Source organism: Cyprinodon tularosa, unplaced genomic scaffold, assembly GCF_016077235.1.
Source record: "Cyprinodon tularosa strain WSP-4 unplaced genomic scaffold, ASM1607723v1 ctg386, whole genome shotgun sequence".
In the NCBI taxonomy this organism is placed as follows: domain Eukaryota; kingdom Metazoa; phylum Chordata; class Actinopteri; order Cyprinodontiformes; family Cyprinodontidae; genus Cyprinodon; species Cyprinodon tularosa.
The window spans coordinates 486,378-511,459 of record NW_024039103.1 but is presented as its reverse complement, the minus strand read 5'-3'; the positions used below and the strand labels follow the sequence as shown (position 1 = coordinate 511,459).

The window sequence follows — 25,082 nt, the reverse complement described above, 5'->3', positions numbered from 1 at the left end:
AAATAATTATTATGATATTGGAAAATAAAAAAAATTGAAACAACAGGAAATGGACACAAAAAATATATTCATTTATAATAATTTTAATAGTTTTACTTTCCAAAAAATTATTAAATAAAATATTTGAAAATTAATTTTATTAAATTTGGGTCAGGCCAGAAATAATTAAAATATATATTTTTTTATTCATTATAAAAATAGATATACTTTTATCAATAATGAAAATATTTACATATTCAATTGCTTATTTTTAACATCAACAAGACTTTCAAAAACATGCTGATATATTTTTAATTTTTATCACTAATTTATAGCAATTCTATTCAAATGTCACAGAAAAAATTGGAATTAAATCTATAAATTAGTTCTTTCCTCCATAAATTAATTTGATTAATCTATTCTACATTGTCTTTATTATTTGTTTTCCATTTGTCTAACATGTACCGATTATGATTTACATCAAAAAATGCTTTGATTTAATTTCAGCTTTTCATCTTCTTTTGTTTACAGTTGCTATGAATTATACAAAAGATCACTTCGAAAGATGAATCTTTGTTGTTTTTTTTCAAAGTTATTGAAAGGACAGCCTGGGAAGCTAAGATGCTGACAGCATGATCGAAGATGCAGCAGGAATTAATGACATAAAGGCAACAGTTGGTCTATATGCATTTAAAAAGTTCCTCTTTCCTCCATATTTCTATAGTAGTCTGCATGATTAAAAAACAAAAACACTAAAAGATAAATCGTCTACATTTGGCAGAAACCTTGGAGTCCTGTGTGTTATGATTGAGTAAAAGCAAAAAGTATGTTTTAGTTGTTTGACCCGCTGAAATGTGGTGGTGGCAGTATCATGCTGTGGGATTGCCTTTTCTTCAGATGCAAAACATTATTATGTCAAAGTGGATTAAGATATCAACAGTTCAGAAGATGAAGTGAGATTTCATTTCCCAGCATCACAATGTCTCCAACCATAAAGCAAAAACAAGAGAAGAAGAAGAAGAAGAAAACATCCCCAGAGACAGGGGCTGCTTAAATCTGAGGCTATGGACAAGAGAGGACATTTGGAGACAATCCCAGACATTTGGAGAACTTATGCAAGATAACAAGTCAGATCAGGATGCGGCTTGCTGTTAGACTCAGACCAAAGATACTGAAACTAAATCCAGAGGTTCTTTAACCCCTTGAACCCTACGGACCCACCGGCGGGTCCAGCTGCTACATGACCTCGTAATTTTACCAAACCCCCAGTATTGATGTAAAAAACATATTTGGCACAGTTTGGTGACATTTATGGATAAATGTGCCAAAATGGCCTCTCCGCCTAAGAAATTTCTCACTAATACCATTCTAAAATAAATATGATTCATCTGATTGAGTCCAAATTTGGTATATTTTTACACAACATTTAGATTTAAAAGTCTGTACTACTTTTTTGTGCTATAAATAATATTTTGGTAGTGTTTTGCAATGTTTATTTCAAAGAAAATTTTGGCGAGGTTCAAAAAATACAAAATATTTTGTATTTTGTCCCTAATATTTCAGGCAGGGTCAAAGCTACAATGGTGCTGACACCAGAAAACCATTCTATGACATCTTACCTTTACAGAGGTACCAAAAGTTTCTTCTTAAATCTAATAGCTTTGAGGCTATAAGCTATTTACTTTTGTGTGTTTTTGTCAGGCAGAAATTTATTTATACCCCCTTAGGGTGTAAGAGGTTAACAAAGTTTTACTTCAAGGCTGGTTGCCTGATAGCTCAGTTCTAGGTTTGTAATCCCCTGCCTTATGCCTTTTTTAGATGGTCCTGTTTGTGCACTCAAAAAACACATGCGCCAATCCCAGTTGCTGTAAACAAAGCTTGAATGAGAGGTAAATGCAGGGGGGTTGGATGCAGAGAAGAAGAGGGGAGAAGACAGAGAAACAGCTGGGAGACAAGTGGCTGGAGGCGGACGAGGAGAAGAAGGAGAAAGAGCGAGAGAGGCATACAGATCCTCTCCGAAAGGCACTCACATCATCTCTCCATCTGAGCTTCCTTCCACGTATGTTTAAACCGTCCTTCATCAACTTGCCCTCCCCTTCCTCTTCCTCGCCTCTCTGCATTTTCTCCAAATTTTGTCATCCTCTGGATTCCCTCCTGCCTTCAGTCACAGCCCTCGTCCTCTCTCTTCTCATGTCTCTCCTTTTTTGCTTCCCTCCCTGCTTGTCAGGCTAAGCCACTGTGACTGTGAGCGCATGCACTGAGAAAAATGGGCTGGGTGGAGCAAATGTTGACAGAAGGTCCACATGATCACTGGCTTGTGTTTGGCTGACTGTTCGCACAGGATGTTCTTAATGAATCCATTGAAACAGAACCAGGGCATGCATTTAGACAGAAAAAAGAGAAAAACATTTCTATGTTACTGATTTTACTAAGAAAGTTTGCAAAAGAAATATTGTTAAACATCAAAGGAATAATAATAATAATACATTTTATTTGAAAGTGCCTTATCAAAACACCCAAGGACACTGTACAGGCAGATAAAACATTAAAAACAGGAAGCTAAAAAGTAAAAAATACAAGCATAAAGTACAAGCATAAAGGTGCCACAGAAAACAAAACAGCAGGAAGTAAAATAAAGCCAAAGGAAGAAAAGGAAGAAAACAACATTGGAGTGATGCATATGGACTAGATGGGATAAGACTGTCTGAACAGGAAAGTTTTGAGTCTAGATTTGAAAAGAGGGAAGGAGTCCAGAGTACGGAGATCAGGAGGGAGGGAGTTCCAGAGGTGCATTTTATAATAAGTAATATGCGTTTTCTAAAATATTGATAGTGAAATACACAATAATGGGAGGTCTGATACATTTCAGAGATGTTTTTCAATTGATTTAGTAACTTTTAGAGTTCTAGTGTTTTTTTTTTTACCAAACCAAAACCAAATATGCAGGCAAGCCTTATTTCTAAGCAAAAATACAAAAACACTAAAAACTTAAAGCAAATATTTCTACAGTAATAGGGCTTTAAATACAGGAAGGAAGGAAGGAAGGAAGGAAGGAAGGAAGGAAGGAAGGAAGGAAGGAAGGAAGGAAGGAAGGAAGGAAGGAAGGAAGGAAGGAAGGAAGGAAGGAAGGAAGGAAGGAAGGAAGGAAGGAAGGAAGGAAGGAAGGAAGGAAGGAAGGATGGATGGATGGATGGATGGATGGATGGATGGATGGATGGATGGATGGATGGATGGATGGATGGATGGATGGACTCCATTTAAACCCTGTAACAGCTTGGAGGCTCAGTTTGACCAAAGGAGCTCCTGGAAATATACAAAGCATCCTCAGAACCTGCTCAGATTGACTAACAGTGGTTTAGAACCTTCCTTCACATGTCAAACAGTGTCTCTAACCTCAACAGAAAGTCTAGACCATCTCAGAATCCTGATTATAATCACCATCTCCAAAAACGCAGGATGCATTTTCTTCTTCCTTTCCTTCTCTCCCGCCTCCCCCTCGAGTGCCCTTCACTGTCTGACCTCCAGATGGAGACACCGCAGGGAGGTGAGGGTGATAGAAAGAAAATTAAAAAGTGCAAGGGGGGGATCGCAGTAGAGCGATGAATAGAAGGCGAGGGCGGGAAGCAGAAAACTATCAGGAGATGCAGCCAAACATGAAAGGAGGAACAGGTGAAACGATAAAAGTAGGCCCATCTGAGGGCAGATGTGAGTCAGCCTCTGGTGCATCTATGTCCAAAAGATTCCCATCACTGCTGGAATGCTGCTCTATTTATAAATGATGTATGTGGTCATGTGTGTACAAACAAACAGGGATTTGCATAATGGAGTGGGTTTTGTGAATGAAATGACACTGTTGATGAAGCATATTAATAATATATGTGAGTTTGGGCATCAGAGTTTAGAGAGGCTGATTGAAACCACAGGTGAGAGAAAGTGTGAATAATACATGTGATCGATACTTATAGTGTTTCTGTGTACCTTACTCTGGCCTCAGTGATTTGCCATGTTGACAACACAAAATAAATTCCTTCACATTAAACTAAGGGGGCATAATAAGCAAAAGCCATAACGCTACAGTAGTAAATGGACCCAAAAATAAGGGTTGAAGAGGCAGAAAATTATAATTATTATAATTATTATATTATTATTACCATTGCTTCATCCAAGTTTCTAGACAATAAATGGTAGAAAGGCTTTATTATATTAAATATTTTGTTGTTAAATATGTGTATGGCAAAAAAAAAAACCAACAATCCAGTCATTTAAACCAGACCAGACCCTGAGTAAACATCTAATAAATTAAATGTGATGAGTAAAATCAGTTGATTTCAGTTAGAAAACATCAAAGTGAATGAATCTGGGCCTTGTATTCATTGTTGGAAGAGGAAAAAAACCATCAAAAAAATCTTTACATTGTTACTTTTCAAATAACCTGTGAAAATACTCTGGACTGATGCATTTCACAATTTGTCCTGAGGTTATTTTTTTTCTTTTTTCACAGATGTAAGAAAGACATCCAGCTTTCTGTTCCTACCTTGGAGCTTCAAAACTGTCGTATGATCCCACTGTGTAATGGCGGAACAACCTTTTGGCTCGTTCTCCACGACTCTCTGGAACATTAAAGGACTTCGGTGACACAATAACCACAAGGAGTCATTCTAAAACATTGTATGATCTGCAGGTTCAGTGATCAAGAAGCAAAGCAAATGCCCCAATTTTTTGCACATATTCTGCAGGAATCGTTTCCTCTCCCTCCTGCTTATTCTCACATTATCAGTTAAACTGATTTAATTTTGTTTACCAACAACTGTTTTATTGCTCTACAATTATAAAGTTTGAATCTTTATATTTAATTTAATAAAAGCTGTTAATAAAAAAGCTTTTATGTAAAGCCAGAAAAGTACATAGAAGCTTCTAATTATCGCCACTTTTGGGCAGGTTTTATTTTTGATAAAATCTGTATTTGCACTAAATATGTTGCATGCTTATTTCATAACTTATTTGGAAAAAATTAGTACGGACTGAAACCATTTGTTTAGTTGTTTTATTTTAGGATCAGATTATTCTTTTTTTGCTCTTTGAGAATTAAAGAAGATCTAGCATGAGCAGCTCTCCCTTTGGTTTTCTTTTAATTTCTGCTTTGTCCATTTTCCTGTTGACATATCTAGACATATGGTTCATTTCTTAGTTTTTTACTGTTTCTAAGATGTCAACATATAAATAGATTATCCTTTTGTTTTTGTTTTTTTGTCAGTCCACAAGGCAATGAGATAAGATGTATCAGCAAAGGTATTTTGTTATTTAGGCTTTGATTCCACAGAAGCCCGCTCCCAACAGGGCGAGTCCCCTATCAGCCCACATACAGGCCAGTATTAATTATGCAAAAATGTCTGATCTGTCAAAATGTTGCTGTGTTCACTTCACATCTGTTTTCTGTGATCGCCTACCATTTTTTTCCTATGTTTTATTGGCAGTGTCAGAGCCCAACCAATAGTCCTGGCATACCTACAGTGTTTTTAGTAGTATTTTAAATTTTCTATATAAAATTTAAAAATGTTTTTTGTGTGGACAGATAGTAATATATCTTACTAGATTCTCCTGTTTCACTATTACTCTGGTTGTGCTCTTATCCCCCGTAATTCCCCTGTAGGTTATCCGTTTTGCTTCATTTGTTAAGAACGCTGTTTTGCCACATTTCTGTATTTTGCTTATTCTCATACAATAACCATTAAGTCTGGATTTAAGTTTATTTCATAAATTTGAAAATAGCCTTTTTTAACTTTCATTTTTATTGATAGTTCCCATAGGACTGAATCAGAAGTAAGGGTCTCTGGAAAATTCAGCATTATAAGCAGCATTTTAGAAGCTTTTATTTGTTTTTATTATGTGAGTTTTTTATGACTTTTGTCTTAGTCAAGTTCTGGAGCTCTATACATGACATGATAGATGTTGTGCCCTTAAAATGATAGAAAGAGAAGATTTTATTGGTATGGATCCATACCACGTGGACAAATTCAAAATGCAGGGTAAGTAAACTGTTTTTTTTTTCAATGAAAGCAGCTAATATATTTCCCTATATCTGTCTTATATGCTTATATCAAGACTATTTTTAGTCTCAAAATTAAAATTGATGTACCGGTAAATGTAAATTGCTATGAAGGTTTTTACATGGCTGTAGCAGCCATGTGAGCATTTAGAGGTGTAGTTAGGCATTCCTGTTCTACTCTCGATGGTTTAGATGGATTTAACTTTACATGTGTGGTCCATTCAGTTGTTTTTCTATTTGGTTCTACTTAATACCACAAGTGGAGCTAAGGGGAGAAAACTGGGGTTACGTTCAACATTTTTCCAGTTTAGTATAGAGAAAATAAAAAGTGCTTTTCACAAGTTAAACAGTAAAATAAGACAATAAAAGTAGAATAAAATGAGGTAAAGATAAAATTGTTATAAAAGCAGGGAGTAAAACAAATACAAAAGTTGGACCAATTGCTTGAGGTTACTTCTATGAGGGTGTTTGTATGATTAGTGGTGATCACCTGATCGGTTATCCTGGCTTCGAAGCACCACTTCCTCAACGCAGTCAGATGGGAACCACCCAGTGCGACCTCGGACCGTCCCCTCCCAGTACCCACCCTCGCCGATACTCAACACTAGAGGGGGGAGGGAAAGGCAGCGTGTCAAATGTAGAAAACACAACAATCAGAAAGTGTCTCACACTCAGACAACGAGGAAAACCAGAAATGAAAAGACGACAAGAGTGATGCAGACAGGAAAATAAAAGATAATACAGGGACACAGACGAACATGCACAACGCCCTACATACTCACCAAGACATACATACCTGGCGACACTTTAGACTCACTCACAAACACACAAATATTCATACCTGCAGACATTAGATACAAACATATATGGAGACCTTACACTGAAGTTAGGACTGATTAACAAACTCATGTGTAGATACCTCACCCTTTACCCAAGAACATCATCCAGCTGAGGGTTTGTTGGTATTAAAAGACTATGATGGAGCTTCAAAGTTTATAAAAACAATCCTGGTTTTTATAAACAGGTCCTAAGGCCTAGCCATTAGCATTTTAGAGTTCTCTTGTTGTTTTTTGACCTGTTTAAAGGTCATTGGTTGGTCATCGCTCTGAGAACAGGACAACTCTAGAGGTAAGAGACCAGAAAATATTTTCTCTGTACTGGTTTAGTTGAACTGAAAGACATGATGCCGTTTCATTTATGAGCAGGTAGGCATCTGGTGGGTTAAACACACATTATTCACTGAATCACACCTTACACCATAATTATCTCACAAAAATATTTCACCCAAATTTTAAAATATATGTAATTTTGTTAAATAACTAATTCCCATTTACTGTCATGATCTTGGCACTGATGACTGACTTAATTTTTCATTCCATTCACCTATCTAACTCTGCCCAGTTTCTAATTACTGCTATATGATCAACCTGCTCCTGCCTCTATTTAAGGTGTTTGCATCCAGTTATCAGAGCCAGATTATGCTCGTTCTCTCATACCAGTGGTGAGAGGGTTTTTTTTAGCGTCCTGAACTGTTCTGCCTCCCAGCCACTGTGCCGGCCTGTTCCCGTCTCATTTGATTGGTGAAAGTTTTTTTTAGCGAACCTGAGTGTTTCTGATTTCCTGATCCTGACCTGTTCTGCCTCTCAACCTCTGTGCCTGCCAATTCCCATTGAAATGTTTTCCTGAAATGTCTTTGGACTCCTGGAGTTCTGAGCCTTCCTGTTCTGATCTGATCTGTTGGCAGCCACCAGACTGGATTCTACCTCGTTCTCAGGACACGGGCTGAACTGTTAAACCAGGTTAGTGACTCATGCGTCCGTAATCGTTCTCTGTCGGATTATCGTGGTCACTAACCAGCGTTTTCTTTTTACAGAGTTTTCAGTGATAGACACCCTAGTCGCTAGATGCTAAATATCATTCATTTAAAATACATAATGATCAGATTAATGTATTTTGTATAAATAAAGGATACTTTCTTAAAGTTAATACTAATTTGTGTATTTAACTCAAATATATAAAGCTTATTTTATTGGAAATTGTAAGGATATGCATAAAGGGAACCCTGAATAATCTTTCAAATAAATACTTTAGTATTCATTTTGAGTGAGTATATTTTAGAATTTAAAATACATAAACCTCAAACTTATGCATTTTAAATAAATAAGCTTTATTATACAAATTAATATGAATTATGTAAGGTTTATTTATTAGATTTGTGTTAAAATTATCTTAAGCATATGTGAATTTGTTATATAATAAAATGACATCAATCTTAAAATTTGGGTAAAATGTTTTTGTTAGTGTGCTCTTTTAAACCCTTAATTTCCCACAGTTTTCCCTTTTACTGATCTTTTTTTTCTTCTTTAATCACTGAAAAATCATTCATACCCATCAAACTGTTACACATTTTGCAAAATTGCAATCACAAACTCATCTGTGTTTTATATACATTTTAAAATGTTGCATCATTGCAAATAGAGAAAAAAACATTTAAAGATCTCAATTTTTTTTAAAGAATTTTTTTTCTAAAAACTGGCATGCATCTGTATTGCACATCCCTGAGTTAATACTGAGTAGAAACCCCTTCCTACTAAGTGGTAAAACGAAAACATGAGTTTTCCTTTGGACATCGGAAAACCGACATTTGTTCTCGGAGTTTCTTTTCAAAATCGGCCCGAGCATTGTGTCTTTCATGTCAATAAAACCGTTCTAATCACGCATTTTCCCCTCCATCAATCTTCACTTGACTTTTGGCTGGCTTTATTTAACCACTTTTGAAACTGCATTCCTTCTGCATGTACAGTAGCTGCCACCACCATGCTTCCTCATGGGGAAGTGGTGTTTAGGGGTGGGTTGAGTATTAGAATTTTGCATGTACTGTAGACCAAAACGTTTACATGGCTTTGGTCAAGCTTTAAAGCAACTATGAATAACTTTTAGCCACCAAGTGGCGCCTGACCTGAAACAGACAGGTGACACGGCACTGTCGTAATATTGAACAGAACCCACCCCATGCTCTGGAATTTGAGCAAACTGATTTGAACCAGCTGACTGAGAAGTCCAGTAGGTTTCAATCATTCATTGTAAATTCAATGCCACATTTAGCTCTCTGGAGTAAATCCTAAATCAGAGAACCAGAAATATGACTGATAAAATATGTTTCATATGAATATTGTTAGATCTTGTCTTTCAGAGGAGCTCAAACTTCCATAAAGCGGCGCTGTTGGTCCCAAGACTCATTTAGTGACAAATGCATCCCTCTCAAGTTAGATAGTTTCTGCTTAGCATTGATACATATGATAAACATTTGCTTCAATGTTTGCTTTTTTTCCAAGCATTCCTAATTAGATGGATGGGTCAGTAGGATGTGTAAAGTGAACAGACTCTGCCACTGTTCGTTGCTCTTAATAATGTTCTGCAAGGAAACATCTGAATCCTTCACAGAACAGCAGATTTATATTGAGAATTAAATTACACGGAGATGGATTCCATGTATTAAATCGGTAAACTCAAAAATTTGGTTGACCTTTTCAGTTCATTAAAAAGGTTTGGGTTCCCAAAACATTATAATTATGTCCATGATTGTGACATAAAGTGTAAAAAAGTTCAGGTGGTGTAAAGCTCACGCCCCTATTTTTCATCTCTCCTTTTTTCATCCCAAAATATTTCTGTGAAAGTGTGATCACAACAGACTGGAAGCAAAACCACAAACTCCAAAACACATCAAACCTACATATGAGGGCATATGTTGAGAAATGGGGATAAGGTTAGATCTTCACCTTTGACCCTGTCTCCTTTGCTGAAGCTTATTTCCCGCTCCCCCTGAGCAGAGTGCGACCGAGTCGCTATAAAGACTCGTCCTGGGACGGCGCTGTAGAGGCGTCTGCGCTGGCCAGCCGTTTGTATGGTGGTGGTGGTGGTAGTGGTCGGGGGAGGCCTAGTTAAAATCAAGAGAGGATTGAAGAGAGTTTTATGCTCCTGTGTAATTATATTCAAGTGTTTATTTGCATCATCAGTTGATTTTATTCACTTTAGGGAAAGAAGAAGTCAATAACAAACTTTACACAAGGATTTCCATTTTCCAGACGTGAGCTTTTAAGAATTTGAACTCTTATTTTATCTGCAAATTTAATCGATTTATTGTTACAACATTTCAACTATAAACAATAACCAATAGAGTTGATACTTTATCTTTTCTTCAGGAATTCTTATCTAGAAATCAGTGATAATCACCTCATGTAACCTCTTATCCCTACTGTTATCCTTCATCCCTGATCTTCATGTCATTAATACCTAGACCCAGACTTAATTTATTATCCGTTATTCTTACTTCTTTTATCCTTTTTCATGTTTACCCTCATATGCATATTATGATCCAATTCTCATGTTATTCTCCCTCTTTGTTCCTACTGTTCTCATCCCTCATTCCCACCTCCTCCGTCCCTATACCTGCCTCCTCCATCCCTATATATATATATATATACACACACATATATATATATACACACACATATATATATATACACACACATATATATATATATATATACACATATATATATATATATATACACACATATATATATATATACACACATATATATACACACATATATATACACACATATATATACACACATATATATACACACATATATATACACACATATATATACACACATATATATACACACATATATATACACACATATATATACACACACATATATATACATATACATATACATATACATATACATATATATATGTGTGTGTGTGGGTGTGTTTATTTATATATTAATACATAAAAGCAGTAAAAAGCTTGATAAAGCTCCTGATCTAAAACCACTTTGAAAAATAACACTTTGAGGCAATCATGGAAATCAAGTGTTTTCTGGAATGTTCAGGAAATGTTCAGTCAGACTTCTGCAGCTGTTGACGGGTATGGATGGTTCACTTTTCAATTGCAAGGTCCTTTTTGATTTCTTTAAGAAATATTTTTTAAATAAAACCCAGTGGTTTCACCTTAATAAAAATAATCTCCTAATTTCATAAATAAAACAACATATATTCCGGGGGCCGAAATTCCCAGTTTAATAAATAAATTAACCGGGATTAAATATATATATATAAATGGTATTGAAAATACATACATTAGATAATAGACATGTGCATGTAAAACATTTATATCAATCAGATGTTAGGCGTTACACGCCATTATGGCAAATTCAATAATTTATTTTAATTATCATTTATTCAATTTTCATTTATTATTCCTTTTGTCAGGTTATGTTATTTGAATTACTATTGTAAATTTATTTTTTCTTTTATGGGAGGGTATGTAAACTTTCAAGCAGTCTTCAAGCTTATTTTCTTCCTAAAACAGAACCCTCATTATGGATTGTTTTCTCTGAATCCTTTAGTCACAGGTCCATCCAAATGATCCCAATGAAACCTAAACAAGCTCCTAGAACTTCTCCTCCATAAATGTTTGAATTGACACTGCTGTGGTCCATGCCATCAGTGACACTCCTTCAGAATCAGCTCTCTTCCCCATACGTAGAATTAGAGGCCAATTAAAAGCCTGTATTCTCAGAGATGAAATGAGGAGACCCAGAGCAGCCAGACTCACCCCCGTCTCTGACTCTGCCTGCTCCGGTCCTCCTTGTCTCCGATCCGACCTCGGGACGGGGATCGTGTCCTCGCTCCTCTGGGACTGCTGGAGCTCCGCAAGGTTCCTGTATGTTTATACCCCTGGAGTAAACAAAAATACATGTTTATACATCATATCCAGCTATGTTTTAATATTCATGTTACTGAATCTGAATTAATATAAACCATGTCCAGAAATATTCTCAATCCATACATGCTTTTATTTTCCATCTTTATTCCCATTGACATCTCTCTAAAAGAATTTTATAAAGAATATTATACCCATAATGACACATCACATGGATAATGGAGCTGGAAAAAAGCCTTTTTCTATAGGAGTCGTCACAGCAGATCCCTCAACGGTTTAGGCAGATTAGGAGGATATTTCCTGCACATGTCAGAATGTCAACATGGTACAATGAGTTCAGAGGCTGACATGTTCATTAATGGGTCCATTTGTTTACTGTTTACTTTATATGTAGGAAATCTAACCAGTCCACCAGGGTCCTTAGCTTAGTGAGTTTGTCCAAAACAAATGTTGAAATTCATCTTTTAAACATCATCCTTGTGTAAGAACATGGAAATTATAACTTTAAAACCCTTTAGTGCATTGGGTCACATTTAAAAAGAGGAGGGTAGTGTATCCAAAAATTATACTTAAGTATTTTTTTCTTTCTGAAACAAAAGTATAAAGTATTTGCACAGGAAGATACTCATCTAAGAGTAAAAAGGCTACCAAGTATGGAGTAAGTCGTCATAGCATCTTATTTACTATTTAAAATTATGATTAAGACACCAAAATGTACAGTTTTTAGCAAATATTGGTATTTTAAAGACTATGGATAAATAATAATAAAAAAACAATAACCCTATTGATTAAAACAGGCTTGTTCATTATTAATTTAAGTTAGTCATAATGGGTAATACTGGAAGTATTAGCCAAAAATGTTATAATATAAAAAAAAAAAAAAAAAAAAAACACTCTTCCTCACCCATCGTGGGCGGTCTTCCCCCCCTTTTTTTTCTCTCTGAGCTCAGGTCCTCTACCAGAGGCCTGGAAGCTTGAGGGTTCTAGATTGAGCATTTGACAAATGCATATTTTTTTAAATGTATCCAATGGCTATGCAGATAGCAGGACAGTGTCATGCTATCTTCTAAATCGTTTTTTATTTTATAAAAAAAACAACTTTATATTTCTATCATATACACAATATCAGCAAAAGTACTCAGTCACCCATCCAAATATTGGAAATCATCCTTTCCAATCATTGTGATAGCCAGAGGTATATAAAAAAAAGGCATCTAGATATGCTGTACCTACAGAAATTTGTGAAATTATGGGGTGCTCTCAGGTGCTCGATGAATTTCAAGTAGGTACTTTGATGGGAGATATATATATATATATATATATATATATATATATATATACATACATACTCTTCCTCACCCATCGCGGGTGGTCTACCCCCCTTTTTCCTTCTGCTTAGTATCTGTTCCTAGAACTGTACGCTTCTGGACCGATATGTCTGATATATTTCCAGGGATCTGCTGTGACCACTCTTCAAGTTCAGGGCTCACTGCCCCAGCTTTCGTTTTTATGGGGTGAAAAAGTATTTTTGGCACATTTAGCAAAATTGTGCCAAAATGAGAGCTCTGCCTCAAACAATGGTCCACTAACGGTCCACAAAAAACCCTTCCGGATCAAATATCCTTCCATTGGTTCAATCAGCCCTAGTTTGCTGCATTTATAAGGAGGATGTAAATGTATACAATCTGAGGTTTATCCTGGGTTTTAAAAGGACTTTTATGGTGTTTTAAATGTCTAGTCTGGAACAAAAAAGCTAAAAAAAAAAAAAAAGGTTATTTTATCTTTAATTACAACTAAACCCCAGTCGGCCTCGGCAGATGGCCATGCATCGTGAGCCTGGTTCTGGTGGAGGCTTCTTCCTGTTAAAAGGCAGTTTTTTCTCTCCACTGTCACTACAAGCATGCTTAGGGATTGCCTTCAAGTCAATGAGTCGATACAATTAGCTGCTTTTCCTTAGATAGAAAACTTTGAACCAGTTTGACTGTATGATCTGGTGGAATCCTCTCTGTAAGGTGCATTGAGATGACATGTGATGTGAACTGGTGCTTTATAAATAAACTGAATTGAATTAAATGAGACATTGTAATGGCTGTAGCAGTGGATCCTTTGGAAAATTATCCTTCTGTTGCTATTATACTGGCACCAAAAGGTTGCACTTAGGCCTGATAATTGTGAAGCTGTTCTTGATTCATATCAGTTGTGTATTTTTACACAAGCATTGTCTTTAAATCCCTCTCGCCTTACCAGCTTCAATGGTAGGGGGTTAGAGTAGGCTGCTTTGGGAAAAACTTATTTCCCAGATTGGGACATGAATGTAACCATTATGGAGCTTAAGATCTGATAATTTAATATGTGATTAAAAAAAATGAACATGAGGGAAGTTAATAAGTTTTTACAAATATCGAATAGCTGTATTTAGCCAATCTAGCCACTAGAGGTCAATGAAGATTTCCAAACCTTTTTGTTTGTTTCCCTGAAATGTATTTAAGGACTCATTCACTTCCAGGACTATCAGAATCGGACTTTGAGCTGATAAATGCTGCACTGATACCTGCACAGAAACGATGTTGGTGGTCGAGGCGTTGGGCACAGCCATCCAGTCTGGCAGGTTCATGCTGCTGTCACTGTTGGCTCGAAGAAAGGGGTGTGGATGAGGCAGCCCCAGGGTGCGGGTGCTCTCTCTCCTCTGGGGGGCATACTTTGGAGACTCAACAAAAGGAACTGGGAGACAAAAAAATACCAAACAATCAAAGCTTGATCTTTGATTTCACTCAAAATATCCACTGTGTTCTTAAATTTGCAACCAGTTAGCCAGATTGACACTTATTGAAAGTTTCCTTTGCCATTCTGAACTTTTGCTGCTTTTCTCCCCTTTTCTCCTAAAATTTTTCATTTCTTTTCCCTTAGTTGTGACCAGAAATTCTTAAAGAGCTGTTAGCCCAAAACTTTGCATGAATAGCACATGAATAGATGATCAGCTGAAGGATAAAACACATCCCATGTCAAAATTTTCACTTCCTTTTAGCTCTGCGTTCCTGTACTTAAGTCTTTATTCCCATAAAGTATTCCTGCATGGAAACAAAGACATTGGTGGGGGATGTGTTTGGATCACATGAATAATAAATATGAGGATGTAGATCACTTACCCACATCTGTATCCCGGTGGTTTTTTATAATTTCACCCAATTCAAAATGCCCAGACATAACAGCCACCTGATTAAAAACAATAAGCAAATCAGAGTCAGAAATATCAACCCTGTTTGTTTTGTTCAAAGTGAAAACTATAATTTTTTTAAAAATGTTTTGCTTTAGTAATTCAATCACTCGTTAAAATCAACATTTAACATACACATGTCTATTATCTAATGCACGCATCACCAACCTCGGTCCTCGAGGCCCGCTGTCCTGCAGGTTTTAGAGGTTTCCTTGCTCCAGCACAGCTGATTTTAACTGAAAGCTGATTAAAAGGCTTTTGGTCTACTGCAATCATTATAATCAGCTGTGCTAGAGCAGGGAAACCTCTAAAACCTGCAGGACAGCGGGCCTTGAGGACCGAGGTTGGGGATTCCCGAATTCTAATGTATTTATATTCAAGGCCATTTATACACATTAATTACTGGTTAATTTATTTATTAGCTGGAATTTTCATTCCTCCGAATTAATGTGGCTTTCTTTACAAAATTAGGAGACATCTTTCTCTCATCTGAAAAATGAAGGAGAAACCAGCGGCTTTCGTATTATTTAAGAACTTAAAAGAAAAAAAATGTAATTAAACTCATTTTTTATTTTGTTGTTTTGCATAAAAAGTCATTTTAGGTCAGATAACCTCCCCGCATAATAACAACAGTTAAAATATAATTTACAGTATCCATGTCACTCAAGCTTCACCTGAAATGGAGTCTGTCCGCTGTTATTTTTCATGTCTTTACTGGCTCCACGGTACAGAAGGATTCGTGCACAGCTTTCCTGCAAGAAACCATGCAGTGCAGGGTGAGAAATATACTTCCGTGATTATCACTCACTTATTTAGCTTTTTCCTATGTACTATTTTTTCCTAAAGAACAAAATAGGGAATTATCAGAATAAAAAATTAAAAAGTTGTGATTAAAACAAAAGACAAAATATGGTTAATCTTTGAGAAAAAACAAACTATGAAAATCAAATAAATAGGCTCCTTAGTCTTGTAAAAAAAAAAAATGCATGATAGTTTTAAGACTAAAGTGCTTTTAATATGCTTCATACGTTTGTTTTTTCTGCTCAAACTCTGTTCTGTGTCTTCTTGATGTGTCTACCTTGTTGTATAAAGCACAGATGTGCAAGGCAGTGTTTCCAGAGGCGTTCTGGGAGGACGAATCCGCCCCGTAGAAGAGTAGGTGCTCCAGATGCTGCGAGTTCCCATGTTGGCAGGACTGTGTATGGATGGCAGTGGAGAAGAAAAAAATAAAAACAAAATAAAAACACAGGAAGACACTCAAAGAAGCAAAAGTAGGGGAAATAATAAACAAACAGGAATTGGGAAAGATGATTAAATATAAGCAGAAAAAAAGGACCCAGTGGAAACTGACACAGAGAGAAGCATAAGGTGAGAAGCATAACGTGACACCAGATTTAATTAACACCCACACTAAACTGAGCTGGTGAGGAAACAAGTGAGATCCAATCATAAGGACCAACACAAACCTTCAGTCTGTCGCAGCAAACACAGCCAGAAGACGACTACAGCGAAGTTATTGGAAGAGTTTAAGCATTGTTCTTTGAGAAACTCTAATTAGCTAGCAGTTAATTCATCTCCCAGTAAAATACTATTATATTATAGAAAAAATAAAGACACAAGGGATTTATGATAAGACTGATGCTGATGAAATACACAGGAAGAACAAACAGTTTATACCTGTTTTTCTCAGCCTTGTAAATCCACTTCATAGGTGATAAATGATCACATTAGCAGGATGGTTGGAATGAGGGGTGAGAGGTGGATGGATGATGTAGACACACTGGAACACAAAGTAGATTTGGAAACATGGATCCAGGCACGTTGTTTCTAACAGACCAGGACTCTGCAACCTTTACAACCACTGGGGGTTTTGTTTTGGACATTACTGTTATTTTCAGGTTTGTAGATAAAGTAAAACATATAAAAGAAAGAAAATCTTTCTTTTGTTTTTTTGTTTTTGGCATGATGATAATTACAGAAAACGGTGCAAACAAAGATAAACCAAAAGACAAGAAAAAAAAGTGTTACTTTTAGTGTCACTCTGTTCTGTATGGAAGCCCGTTTCCGCCACTCTGTAAAAAAAAAAAAAAAACTATCTCAATATAATGAGATAGTATCTCAATATAATGAGATAGTAACTCAATATAATGAGATAGTTTTTTTTTTTTTTTTTACCATTTTTTTTAAGTTAAAATTGAGTATTTTTGGTCAATAGCTCCCAGGTCATGTGACCTATTGATGCAAAATCAGTGTGAAATTGTTCTACTAGTCTCTGTAGATGGGGCACACTCATTGGTTTTTCATTTTAACTCTTTTTTTATTTTTTAGCAATTTTTTAAGTTAAATTTGAGTATTTTTGGTCAATAGCTCCCAGATCATGTGACCTATTGACGCAAAATCACTTGGAAATTGTTCTACTAGTCTCTGTAGATGGGGCACACTCATTTGATTTTCATTTTAACTCTTTTTTTTTTATTTTTTACCAATTTTTTTTGTTAAAATTTAGTATTTTTGGTCAATAGCTCCCAGGTCATGTGACCTATTGACCCAAAATCAGTGTGAAATTGTTCTACTAGTCTCTGTAGATGGGGCACACTCATTTGTTTTGCATTTTAACTCTTTTTTTATTTTTTTTACCAATTTTTTTAGTTAAAATTGAGTATTTTTGGTCAATAGCTCCCAGGTCATGTGACCTATTGACCCCAAATCAGTGTGAAATTGTTCTACTAGTCTCTGTAGATGGGGCACACTCATTTATTTTTCATTTAAACTCTTTTTTTTATTTTTTAGCAATTTTTTAAGTTAAAATTGAGTATTTTTCTTCAATAGCTCCCAGGTCATGTGACCTATTGACCCAAAATCAGTGTAAAATTGTTCTACTAGTCTCTGTAGATGGGGCACACTCATTTGTTTTTCATTTTAACTCTTTTTTTTATTTTTTACCAATTTTTTTAGTTAAAATTGAGTATTGTTGGTCAATTGCTCCCAGGTCATGTGACCTATTGACCCAAAATCAGCGTGAAATTGTTCTACTAGTCTCTGTAGATGGGTCACACTCATTTGTTTTGCATTTTAACTCTTTTTTTTATTTTTTTACCATTTTTTTTAGTTAAAATTGAGTATTTTTGGTCAATAGCTCCCAGGTCATGTGACCTATTGACCCAAAGTCAGTGTGAAATTGTTCTACTAGTCTCTGTAGATGGGGCACACTCATTTATTTTTCATTTTAACTCTTTTTTTATTTTTTAGCAATTTTTTAAGTTAAAATTGAGTATTTTTCTTCAATAGCTCCCAGGTCATGTGACCTATTGACCCAAAATCAGTGTAAAATTGTTCTACTAGTCTCTGTAGATGGGGCACACTCATTTGTTTTTCATTTTAACTCTTCTTTTTTTTTTTTTTTTTTTTACCAATTTTTTTAGTTAAAATTGAGTATTTTTGGTCAATAGCTCCCAGGTCATGTGACCTATTGACCCAAAATCAGTGTAAAATTGTTCTACTAGTCTCTGTAGATGGGGCACACTCATTTGCTTTTCATTTTAACTCTTCTTTTTTTTTTTTTTTTTTACCAATTTTTTTAGTTAAAATTGAGTATTTTTGGTCAATAGCTCCCAGGTCATGTGACCTATTGACCCAAAATCAGTGTGAATTGTTGGGTCCCCCCTTACATGGGCCCACCACCCGTGAGAGGGGCCATAAGGGTCGTATGCAATGTGTGTTGGCCGGGGGAGGGGACCCTGGTGGTCCGATCCTCGGCTGCAGAAGCTGGCTCTTGGGATGTGGAATGTCACCTCGCTAGTGGGAAGGGACCGGAGCTAGTGTGTGAGGCTGAGAGGTTCCAGCTAGAAATAGTCTGTCTCACCTGACGTATGGTTCTGGTTCTGGAACCAGTCTCCTTGAGAGGGGCTGGACATACTTCCACTCTGGAGTTGCCCACAGTCAGAGGCGCTGGGCAGGAGTGGGCATACTTGTTGCCCCCCATCTCGGCGCCTGCACGTTGGGGTTCATCCCGGTTGAACGAGAGGGCTCCGCCTAAGGGTGGGGGGACGGGTTCTGACTGTTGTCTGCGCTAACGGGCCGAACAACAGTTAAGATTACCCACCCTTCTTGGAGTCCTTAGAGGGAGAACTGGAGGGTGCCCCTCCTCGGGACTCCCTTGTTCTGCTGGGAGACTTCAACGCTCACGTGGGCAATGACAGTGAGACCTGGAAGGGCATGGTTGGGAGGAATGGTCGCCCCGATCTGAACTCGAGTGGTGTTCTGTTGTTGGACTTCTGTGCTCGTCATGGATTGTCCATAACGAACACCATGTTCAAGCATAAGGGTGTCCATATGTGGTAAAAAATAGAAAAAGAGTTAAAATGAAAAACAAATAAGTGTGCCCCATCTACAGAGACTAGTAGAACAATTTCACACTGATTTTGGGTCAATAGGTCACATGACCTGGGAGCTATTGACCAAAAATACTAAATTTTAACTAAAAAAATTGGTAAAAAAATAAAAAAGAGTTAAAATGAAAAACAAATGAGTGTGCCCCATTTACAGAGACTAGTAGAACAATTTCACACTGATTTGGGGTCAATAGGTCACATGACCTGGGAGCTATTGACCAAAAATACTCAATTTTAACTAAAAAAATTGGTAAAAAAATAAAAAAAGAGTTAAAATGAAAAACAAATGAGTGTGCCCCATTTACAGAGACTAGTAGAACAATTTCACACTGATTTGGGGTCAATAGGTCACATAACCTGGGAGCTATTGACCAAAAATACTCAATTTTGACTTAAAAAATTGGTAAAAAATAAAAAAAGAGTTAAAATGAAAAACAAATGAGTGTGCCCCATCTACAGAGACTAGTAGAACAATTTCACACTGATTTGGGGTCAATAGGTCACATGACCTGGGAGCTATTGACCAAAAATACTCAATTTTAACTTAAAAAATTGGTAAAAAAAACAAAAAAAAACTATATCAATATAATGAGATACTATCTCATTATATTGAGTTACTATCTCAATATAATGAGATACTATCTCATTATAATGAGATACTATCTCATTATATTGAGTTACTATCTCATTATAATGAGATACTATCTCATTATATTGAGTTACTATCTCATTATAATGAGATACTATCTCATTATATTGAGATACTATCTCATTATAATGAGATACTATCTCATTATATTGAGTTACTATCTCATTATAATGAGATACTATCTCATTATATTGAGTTACTATCTCATTATAATGAGATACTATCTCATTATATTGAGTTACTATCTCATTATAATGAGATACTATCTCATTATATTGAGTTACTATCTCATTATAATGAGATACTATCTCATTATATTGAGTTACTATCTCATTATAATGAGATACTATCTCATTATATTGAGTTACTATCTCATTATAATGAGATACTATCTCATTATATTGAGTTACTATCTCATTATATTGAGATAGTTTTTTTTTTTTTTTTACAGAGTGGCGGAAACGGGCTTCCATAGTTCTGTTATTCCATGAAACCATGAAATAAAATCTGCATTTTTTTTAATATTTGTGCTTTAGTACATTCTTTTATTAGTTTTAATAGGGAGTACTCTTCCTTTGCAACAGTAGGTTTAAACCACCACTTCCTCCAATGCTGCACATCTGGACTTATTCAATTTGCCTGCAGCGCCTCCAGAATGTTTCCAAATCTATCAGATAATCAGAAAATATCTTCTCCACTGAGTTCCTTACAGATTTGATTGCGACTTTGCTGACCCATCCCACAACTTTAGTTTTATTCTGGGTAAATTGTTGTAGATATAAGTCCCTTTTCTGGCTAAGAAAGGTGTCACCCCCCAAAATGATTCTGCCACCACCATGTATCACTGTTCTTTTGGCTTTACCTCTGAAGAGAACCAGAGTTGTGTCTGTTGAAAAAAAAAACTCAAATGCTTTAGTACATTACTTTATGCTTTAGTACATTACTTTATTAGGTTTTATAGGGACTATTCTTTCTTTGCATCAGTAGATTTAAACCACCACTTAGCCTCCATTGGTAAGTTTATTTCCATGCTGCACATCTGGACTTGAATGAATTTGCCTGCAGCACCTCCAGAATGTTTCCAAATCTATCAGATAATCAAAAAATATCTTCTCCACTGCATTCTTTACAGATTCGATCACGACTTTGCTAACTTGTCCCACAACTTCAGTTTTATTCTGGGTAAATCATTGTAGATATAAGTCCTTTTTCTGGCTAAAAGAGGTGTCACCCCACAGAATGATTCTGCCACCACCATGTATCACTGTTGTTTTGGCTTTACCTTTGAAGAGAACCAGAGTTATGTCTGTTGAAAAGAAACTCTAAAATCTCCATTTATTCTTCTATCTGTGATTTAGTAGATGGCTTTATTAGGTTTTATAGGGACTGCTCTTTCTTTGTTTTTTATGCCTCGCCCCAAATCTGTGATCTGTGTTATGTTCTGGTGCGGACAAACGTACCTGATGCGTCTCATCCCAGCCGTTCTCGTCCCTGATGCCTAGATTGGCGTGGTGGTAAAGCAGTGTTTCACAGCAGGAGGTGTCACCCCCTGTTAGCACAGTGTGGTAAAGCGGTGTCAGCCCCCGCCGGTCCTTATAGTCTGGAGAAGCACCCAGAGAGAGCAGGACCTGCAGGATAAGGGGAGCGGGAAGTGAGACTGCACATTCCCAGACCCAAACAGGAACTGTAAGGAAGCATAAAACTCTAAGCTGCTTCACAATGAGGAAATAAGGATGTATTTTGAAAAACACAAATATTAAAGGACAATGTATATGTAAAAGGCTGTTATAAAGGGGTAGTTATTATCATGTGCTTCATTTTTAGGACACTGAAGGTTGAAATAATAACTTTTTAAGAGAGGGATGCAAGCATTGGGGAACGTTTACCAGCAGGGCTGTATGGCGGTGGCCTCGAACAGCCTTGTGAAGCGGCGTGAGTCCGTCTTTGGCACGGAAGTCGATGTGAGCGCCACTGTCCACCAGGACCCGGATGGCCTCTCCTCCACCTGGCTCACACTGCACTGCCAGCGACAGTGGAGTCTCTGAAAACAACACAACACACGGGTCACATTTAGCAACAGAAGGATGTGTCAACCAGCTGATGAACTTTGTTTTGAAGGTATTTTCAGAATTTGAATCAGATGTAGCTGAGAAGGGGCACATTCAAGTCAATCTATTCAGAGGCTCATTTTAACCCTCTAGGATAAAACTAGGTTTTTATATCTTTAAAGCCAGACAGTGAAAACTGGTCCCCTGAGTTCATGCTGTGAAACAAGAACTGAGTTCGTATCAGAAGAACTGAGTGTGTCTCTATTATATCACTGGTACCATTAAATGCAACCAAAGTTATTTCAGCCAGTTAAAAACATCTTGATGGTGATGATGTTACAATGTCTTTGTAATTTGGCTGCATATTAGGTCATTGAAGTTTTCCTGCTTGGAAGCAAAAGTGATGGAAACTTGAGGGATGATCGAAGACTGTCACAGAATAAAAAAAAAACAGAGTTCCACTTTACTCAGTAGCTCTATGCAGTTAGAGCCCAAACATGTCTAAATTGATCTCAATAAAACATACAGAAAATTTCAAGTCTTAAATGACTTCATGACACTTATTGTAATTTCCTACCAGCTCTATGTGGTCTGCCTCTGCTTTACCAAACCTTTCAAACTTTGCTGTGATAAAAAAAATATGAAGATAAAGAACACTGCTCATCTCTATATTTTCTTTTTCTTTTTACTAAAAAAAACAAAAAACAGAGAATGTTATTTGTGACTATCTGTTAAAAACAGTGATCTGGGTCTACTGTCCTTATTTCAAAGATAAAGGGAAAAACCTCAGTGTATCTCACTTTTTGCTGTGAATTGTGCTGGCAGGATGTTGCAGTAGTTCAATACAGTTTTTCTAATATCTTATGACATTTTTGGTTGTCTATGCAGCCAAATTGTCTATGGTTATAAACATAATTCTAATCCTGATGACGCTAAAGAAACATTTTTACTCAGAGGAAGGAAGGAAGGAAGGAAGGAAGGAAGGAAGGAAGGAAGGAAGGAAGGAAGGAAGGAAGGAAGGAAGGAAGGAAGGAAGGAAGGAAGGAAGGAAGGAAGGAAGGAAGGAAGGAAGGAAGGAAGGAAGGAAGTGCCTTTTAACACAAACATAAAATTGCACAATTAATAATCTCCAATTAAAGAAACTCAGCTTCTGGCCTCTGGTAAGTCTGGGTTGGTGGGCTATAACACTTTTCGTTCATTTTTATCCAGCATTGTTACTTAAGTAGATACTGACCTCTTTACTCAAGTAAAAGTGAAAAAGTATGTGCTCCAAAAACTGCTTAAAGTATAAAAGTTTAAATTAAGCTTTAAAAAATTTTTTTCGACTATTTCGAACATTTCTTTGAGATAGGACCAAGGATGAGGGAGGTCTTGTTGGTCTCCGTCTCCCGATACGCTCTCGCCTGTGTCCGACCTTTCAGACATTTCAACATCTTTTTCTGACTCAGACATTGTAGCATGGCATAGACAATTCACGTTTACAGTTTGAAGAACACCTGATTGCTCCTGATGATTTCCTTTAGCTAACCAATGAATATTTGCGTTCTATGACTCATCCAATCACACTAGTTTTCACTAGATGTGGATGGCGCCGATGATCTGCATTGGATGGCATACATGACGTGAAATAAATATTTATAAACATTAAACCGAAACCAAGAGTAACGAGTAACGTTTGTTTTAAAAATGTAAGGAATAGAAAGTACAGATACTTGTGTGGAATTGTAATGAGTGGAAGTCAGAAGGAGGAAGAAAACTAAGTAATGGAGTAAAGTATAGATACCTAAAGTTAAAGTTCATCCAGCTGCTTAAATACATCACCGACATGCAGAAATAGTATCCTAAAGATATTGCATCCATATATGCCTCTGTGAAAGGATATAGATCATTTTCTTTATTGGATTTTTAATATTAGTTTACTGTCTACAGTCATTTCTGCAAGGATAGCGACAATAAATTTATCTAATCAAGTGTTTATGGATCTGTTGCTGTAAAGATTTGTTAAAAGCTGATATACGTAACGTCAAGTAAACCTGTTAGGAAAATGAGGAAATAAACATCAGCTGTTCAGCTGTCCTCACCACCAGTGTCAGGATCCTGATAGTTAGGATCCAGGCCCTTGTCCAGGAACTTGGCCATCTTGTCCACAGTGCTGGTTTGGATGTAATCCATAAATTTCTTCAGACTCGCCTGCATTAGAGGAGGGACCATCAAAACTGTCAAATCTAATACAAAAACAAGGAAATGATTTCAATGTCATCCAGTCAGAAGTAAAGATTTCATACCTTGGTGTGCAGTTTGGCCAGTTGCTTTTCATCTAGATTGGTCTGTTTGTAAACCCTGGTTTTATAGCGAAACTAAGCCAGCAACAGAAACAGAGAAAAACAAAACACAATTTTAATTAACCAGTGAAGAAGAAAACAAAGGAAGAAACTGTCTTCCTCCACGAGGGTATGATGTAGGGTAGAGGATAAGATGTTTTTGCATATGTGGATTTGACTCTGTGGTTGCATCAGCCCCCCTCTACGTTGTTGTCTGCTGGGCTCCCAGCATTGCAGAGTGGGACAGAAAGAACTGAACAACCTGGTAAGAAAGGCCGTTTCTGCCCAAGGCTGCACTCTGGACTCAGTGGAGGAAGTGGCTAAGAAGAGAATGCTGTTCAAGCTTACATGCATCATGGACATCACCTTCCACCCTCTGCACCAGTCTGTAGAGGAGCTGATCAGCTCCTTTAGTGAATGACTTTTGCACCCTGTTTGTAAAAAGGAGCCCTGCTGCAGGTCATTCATCCCTACTGCCACCAGACTCTACAATGCAACACTACAATGGCAATGACTTGTGCAATTTATAATGTGCAATTACTATTTCATACCCTGTGCAATAACTGTTTCTCTATATTTATATACACACCCAGTGCAATAATTATATGTATAACTATACATCTTTATACATACCCATGTAAAATCCCTGTGCAACAACCCTGTATAAAATTCCTGCTACAAACTTTTTTTAAAA

General features: G+C 36.6%; 1 protein-coding gene and 1 long non-coding RNA gene across 4 annotated transcripts in view; one reads left to right on the top strand and one right to left on the bottom strand.

Moving 5' to 3' along the window:
• Positions 1–25,082, bottom strand: part of shank1 (SH3 and multiple ankyrin repeat domains 1) — a 130,944-nt gene that overhangs the window by 39,654 nt on the left and 66,208 nt on the right. For all 3 annotated transcript variants that reach the window (XM_038297323.1, XM_038297325.1, XM_038297324.1), the window contains exons 4-15: positions 24,353–24,424; positions 24,149–24,257; positions 21,906–22,060; positions 21,480–21,647; positions 16,058–16,174; positions 15,654–15,731; positions 14,912–14,978; positions 14,317–14,486; positions 11,658–11,779; positions 9,805–9,962; positions 6,516–6,629; positions 4,514–4,589 (exon numbers count right to left, since the gene is read on the bottom strand). In XM_038297323.1, the coding sequence (XP_038153251.1) occupies positions 4,514–4,589; positions 6,516–6,629; positions 9,805–9,962; positions 11,658–11,779; positions 14,317–14,486; positions 14,912–14,978; positions 15,654–15,731; positions 16,058–16,174; positions 21,480–21,647; positions 21,906–22,060; positions 24,149–24,257; positions 24,353–24,424 (1,406 nt within the window). The remainder of the gene's footprint in view (positions 1–4,513; positions 4,590–6,515; positions 6,630–9,804; positions 9,963–11,657; positions 11,780–14,316; positions 14,487–14,911; positions 14,979–15,653; positions 15,732–16,057; positions 16,175–21,479; positions 21,648–21,905; positions 22,061–24,148; positions 24,258–24,352; positions 24,425–25,082) is intronic.
• On the top strand, positions 1,909–4,523 carry LOC119791297. The gene is made up of 2 exons (XR_005281832.1): positions 1,909–2,038; positions 4,481–4,523. It is a non-coding gene; the product is annotated as an uncharacterized LOC119791297 (long non-coding RNA).